The sequence below is a fragment of the Vespula pensylvanica genome, chromosome 5, assembly GCF_014466175.1.
Source record: "Vespula pensylvanica isolate Volc-1 chromosome 5, ASM1446617v1, whole genome shotgun sequence".
Taxonomy (NCBI): Eukaryota; Metazoa; Arthropoda; class Insecta; order Hymenoptera; family Vespidae; genus Vespula; species Vespula pensylvanica.
In genome coordinates this window covers 3194078-3200043 of record NC_057689.1, presented here as the reverse complement: position 1 = coordinate 3200043, position 5966 = coordinate 3194078, and the positions used below count along the sequence as shown (strand labels likewise).

Here is a 5966-nt window from a genome sequence, read left to right as displayed (position 1 = left end):
AAAAAAAAAAGAATTAAGAAAAAGAAAAAGAAAAAGAAAGCATCGCCAGCAGTTAGGAGAGGTCGTCGGTCGTCGAAAAATTTCGAAGGAATTAAAGAAAGAAATCTGTTTAAAAAAAAAGAAAGAAAGAAAAGAAAAAGAAGGGAAAAAACGTGTTAAGCGTTAATTAAATCGTTCATGTCGTAAAAAGAGTTTTGATAGTTTGAGACGTTTGACACACAGTGAGGATCGAGAAAAGAAAAGAAAATAAGTTTCTAAGCTCTTCGAAAAGCTTTCGCGTCTTCATAAAGAGGGGGAGAAACGGCTACTTCTCTAATACTTTTGGGACCACTCTCGTTAAGAATATTATCCGGGTGCTTTCTATTCTATTTCGATTTTTCGTCGGCGATGGGAAGAAAATAGAAGGTATATATATATATATATATATATCGAAGATACGTGATCAAATTGATACGATCAAGAGAAATGATCCTTCGATCTTTGAATACAAGGCTCCTTCTTAAAGCGAGTTAACAAAGAAATATAAAACAAAAAATTGTACTTATGTATTAAATTATTTAAATATTTGAGATCGGGCATATCCCTACTGTACATATCCGTAATTCATTTAGTTGCTCTATTATATATTTAATAGTATATATATATATATGTATGTGTGTATGTATATATATATATATATGCTATGTGTGTACTGCTGCACTTTTATACGGGGCGCGTTGTAAAGCCGTTTTAAAAAAGAGATCGTTAAAATGAGGAATTGTTGAAGGAAAATAATAAAAGAAAAAAAAAAAAAAAATGTCGATCGAATCTAACGATTTCAAGGAAAAAGAAAAATGTCTCTAACGCGGCTCGGGCTGGCCTGAACACGCGATCGTTTTACTCTCCGTTAAAAGTATACACATTAATATTATAATACATATACATATATACGATATGTCTTTTCATATATAATGAACTTTATAACACGAGAACACGTAAACACACAAAAGCGCATAAGCGCTTCTCATTTATACACTACACATAAGTATTACATACTACATATATCATCGCAACTAAACCAGGCTGATATAATCGAAGAAAAATGGGGCTTATCATCGGACAGCTTAATGCGTTGTCAATAAATTATTTATACAATAATTTCATGGGTAAGTTAAAAAGTTAACGTATATATTATAGTAGTAATATTCGATCGAAATAAAGTCGAGTCCATACCAAAGAGAAATGATAAAATTAGATAAATCCACTGGTATAATTAATTATTCATCGAAAACTAATAACTGAACGCTGATTATATATAAATAAATATATATGTGTGTGTGTGCGTGTGTGTGCGTGCGTGAGGGTGTGGCTGTATATAATATATATATATGTGTACATAAATGTATATTCGTATACATTTATGTACGTATATACATGCATATGTATATATACAGATATATATATGTGTGTATGCGAATGTGCGTGTATCGAAATGTTATTCATTTTATTTTATAAGTTCATTCGTTTTATACTCAAATCGATCGATCGATCATCGTATCGAAAATTCGATGCTCTATGATCGTCGAATACTTAGAATAATGTTTATAATGGTTGAAACTTCGCGAAATATAAACTTTTATATAACATCGTTCAAGTTGAAAAATATCAATTATATTGCCGATATATTTATGTATATCGCTTATATACGTTACGCACATACCTTTTACGTGCATATTAATTATATTCATTGTTTACGAAATAATGTTCAATAATTCCCGTGAAATATAAGAAGAAAAAAAAAAGGCTAATATACTTTTCTACGTCTAATACTACAGCTTCGTATTTTAATTTTCTGATTTAGCCTAAGGTGCTAATACATACATATGTACGTACATACATGCATATTATATTGTATTCAGAAAGATCGCGCATATAAAATTTTTTCATACACTTCCATGTTGTCGTTAGGTGGTAACGCGAAAAACAAAGATAAAAAGAAATAAAAGGGATACAGTTATAAACGATATATTTTATACATAGGATGTATATAAAATTATGATTGTCCTTATATAAAATGAGACATATACTCTTCTAATTCATTGTTTAGTTGATCTCGATAACGATAAACATTTAATTTTTGTTATCTTCTTTGAGAAACTTTCCTATAAAATATGTTTTCAAAGAACGACCTCCAACGCAAGAAAGTAGAAAATGTATTCTATTCAAAAGAGTTGTACTCTCTATAGGATTGGAGAATTGGATAATGAATTAGAGTTTTTTCTCTGATTAGAAATTAATAACCTTCATACGTACTTATATAATGATCTTGCGTCAGAGTAAATATATGCGAACGAGTTTTAATCGTAAAATCGATCGATTGTCGACTTGATTAAAATAATTTTAAAAGAGCAAACTCGCTCTTCATCGAGACTCTGTATGAGAAGAGAATGACGAGGATGAAAAAAAAAATAAACTAAAATTGAATTAAATAAAAATTAAATAAATGAAATCATTACGAGGTAGATTTAGAATTTTATTAGTGCGAGCGATTACATTCGAATTTACGACGATTTACCATCACGAACGATGTTTTAAATAAAGAAGAGAAAGAAAAAAAAGAAAAAATGAAATGAAATGAAATGAAATTAAATAAAATAAAATTGTGAACTTAGAACTAACGTAAAGTAATAATGATGTATCTCGATAATGATGTATCACGAGAAAAAGTCAAAAAGAAAAAAAAAATATATATATATATAATGAAAAAACTTTTCCTAGTTCTCATCGACTATGTTGTGTGTAGCTATGGATTTTGTCGCATTTCAATAATCGAAGATTAATGAAGGAAGAGAAAAAAGGCATTATAAGAGAATAGACTATATAAAAGTTTAAGAAACAATAGAAAATTCTCTCTTTGGCGTTATTATGTAAAAACATATACGAGTAGAGAGCCCCCGTTCTTGTTTCGAAAGAACATAAAAATTATTACATGTCGTACACACGGAGAGGGAAAAAAGAAAAGAGAAAAAAAAGAAAAAAAAAAGAATAAAAAAAAAATAAGAAACGCATGCAACCGTCTTGGAACATATATATATATATATATATATATATATATATATATATATATATATAAAAGATTTACTATTACTACAATGTATTAATATATTAATAACATTGACATTGTTGAAACACAAGAAAAAAAGGAAAAAGAAGGAAGACAGAAATCTACATGTAAATAAATACAAATAACATTTTTATATAAATAATGTCGCTCCATTTATTCGTTTCCAATCATTTTTATATCATAGTTTATCTATTTACGTTTAAATTTCATTGTTGTTTCTATTATATCTATTATCGTATAAGAAAGAGAAAGAGAGAGAGAAAGAGAGAGAGAGAGAGAGAGAGAGAGAGAGAGAGAGGAAGGAAGGAGAAAAATAGAAGAGAGAAATATCTTTAACGAAAAAAATGCTTAAATGTATGGTAAGGTACAACGTTGTGTGTGTATGTATATATATATATATATATATATATATATATATACACACACACACATACGTACATATGATAAGTGCGAATTATCACATAAGAAAAGATCAACACAGTCTTATCGGTTGTTGACGACAAGTCGTATTTCTTGCTTCGCACAGCAGTATTAATACGGAGCTCTGTTTAAACGGTTCTGTCTAACGATCCTGTGTTCGTATACTCATCGTCCCATAAAATTTTCTATTCAGCAATATGCCGGTAAATATATATTTACATTACATATATATATATATATATATATATATTTGCATACATCGCGATCGAATAAAATGAATAAATGAATAAAATTCATTATCGATGTATGGATTATCTAAAAATTTGTATTTCATTTTAGAATATATCGTTCACCTTTCGAGGATTAATGGCTCCTGTATTTACGCCATTCACTACTGACGGGTAAAATACTGATATAATACGCCATGAGAAATATATCGTATTTCTTTTCTTTTTTTTACACATATACATAAATTATATTTTCGTTGAATAATATTCCCATTGATATTATTCTGATAATTATAGGACGTTAAAATTGGATATGGTACCGTCATATGCAAATTATTTAGCCGAATATGGGATCAATGGAGTTCTTGGTATATATTCAATATACGTTTATATTTATTATATGGATTAAGTTAAAAGAATGAAATTACGTTGATATCTTCTCTCTCTTTCTCTCTCTCTTTCTCTCTTTCTCTCTCTCTTTCTCTTTTTCTTTATTTCACAAATATTTATTCAATATTCTTAATATTATACGAAGTTAATGGAACGACTGGAGAAGGTACGTCGATGAACTTACAAGAAAGGAAATCAGTTGCGGAAGCTTGGTCGCGAACAGTGAAATTTACAGATCAACATATGATGGTTCAAGTAGGTGGCACAAACTTACCCGACGTGATGGAATTAGTAAGTTAAATTTTATAATAAATAAACATACAATGCCTTATATCGATATATACCTGTACTTATACTTACGTTGTAATTTATAATATAAAAACAGTCCTTTCTTTTATTTTTTTTTTTTTTGTTTGTTTTTGCTTTCTTTTTTCTACAAAGGCCAAACACGCGGAAAGTATAAAAGCAAATTCTATACTTTGTTTACCTGAACTATACTTCAAGCCAACTACGTCACAAGAATTAGTCGATTATCTGAAACAAGTAGCTCAAGCGGCACCAAATACACCCTTGTTGTATTATCATATACCATCGTATACCAATGTTAATAGTAAGATAATTTATTTGATTTTTCTTTTTTATCACTTTTGTACATTTTACATATTTTCTATATTTTTTATATTTTTTATATTTTTAAATATAAAAAGAATATATATATATATATATACACATAGAATTTACAAAATATACTCTTTACAGTACACATGGGACAATTTTTAGAATCCGTAAAAAATGAAATTCCATCGCTCGTAGGTATAAAGTTTACGAGTACTGATCTAGTAGAAGGTACACAGGCATTACATATTAACAATAATCAATATGCTGTATTTCTTGGTTGTGATCAGGTAATCTTCATTAATATATAATTGAAATATATCTATATATAAATGATAATAATTATTATACATCGAAATAGCTCATCTCGGCTGGTTGCTCGTTAGGATTAGAATGTTTTATAGCTACGAGTATAAACGTATTTCCAAAACTAGTTAAAGAATTGATCGATGCAAACAACTCAGCGGAATTGATAACAGCTAAGAAAAAACAAGAAACTTTAACAGAGGCCATTAATATCGTATCTAAATATGGTAAATTATCAATAAAATTTACATTTTTTTAATTTGTTTGCAATGTATTACTTTTTACAAATGATTTTATTTTTAAGGTAATTGGGTACCAACGATGAAATATGCTATGCAGGTTATTAGTATGCTTCAAGTTGGACCTCCGCGTAATCCATTGAAACAACTTTCGGATAAATCTATGAAATGGATGAAAGAAGACTTGAATAATCTCAAACATTTAAATTAATTCGTTGATACTATCTAATATATGAAAATTAAAATGAAGAAAGGATACTAAGAGAATTTCGATTATTATAACTATTGCTTATCTTGTTAATACGGGAGAGAAATAATTTCCATTGATCGGATTACAATATATTAAAATATATTTTAAGAAAACATCATTTTGAATTGAACGACATTTTATTTTTCAATGAGATCTCTTTCTTTACTAGATATTAAAAACAAAAAGAAGTAGAAAAATGACAATAATCCGACAATATTAACAAAAATTAATAATTTATTATCACAATCATAGGACATTTGAAGAGAGCAACTTGCTTGCAAGTTTTACTTAATACTTTTCTGCTTGATAAATAATTGATTAAAATTAGGTACAATATCTCATAAATACATAAAACGAACTTAACAAACATGGAATTTAAAAAGTTATAAAATGATATCAGTCAAGTAAAGAAAAAA

The 5966-nt window shown here is 28.0% G+C and overlaps 1 protein-coding gene across 2 annotated transcripts; it reads left to right on the top strand.

Annotated features, from left to right (window-relative positions):
• Positions 1-3546: 3546 nt before the first annotated feature.
• LOC122629355 (N-acetylneuraminate lyase-like) lies at positions 3547-5932 on the top strand. Of its 2 annotated transcripts, XM_043812725.1 has the most exons (8): positions 3547-3726; positions 3863-3924; positions 4048-4118; positions 4286-4431; positions 4582-4750; positions 4900-5045; positions 5117-5288; positions 5366-5932. In XM_043812725.1, the coding sequence occupies exons 1-8, from the start codon at positions 3721-3723 to the stop codon at positions 5509-5511; spliced, it is 918 nt and encodes a 305-aa protein (XP_043668660.1). In that variant the 5' UTR covers positions 3547-3720; the 3' UTR covers positions 5512-5932. The 2 variants fall into 2 exon arrangements, with proteins under 2 accessions (XP_043668660.1, XP_043668661.1); XM_043812726.1 differs by lacking the exon at positions 4048-4118 and having other exon boundaries at positions 3549-3726.
• The last annotated feature ends 34 nt before the right edge of the window (positions 5933-5966 follow it).

Coding starts and splice junctions, on each gene's coding strand:
- LOC122629355 (XM_043812725.1), top strand. Junction 3,925..4,047: donor ACGCCATTCACTACTGACGG/GTAAAATACTGA, acceptor TGATAATTATAG/GACGTTAAAATTGGATATGG. Junction 4,119..4,285: donor TGGGATCAATGGAGTTCTTG/GTATATATTCAA, acceptor TATTATACGAAG/TTAATGGAACGACTGGAGAA.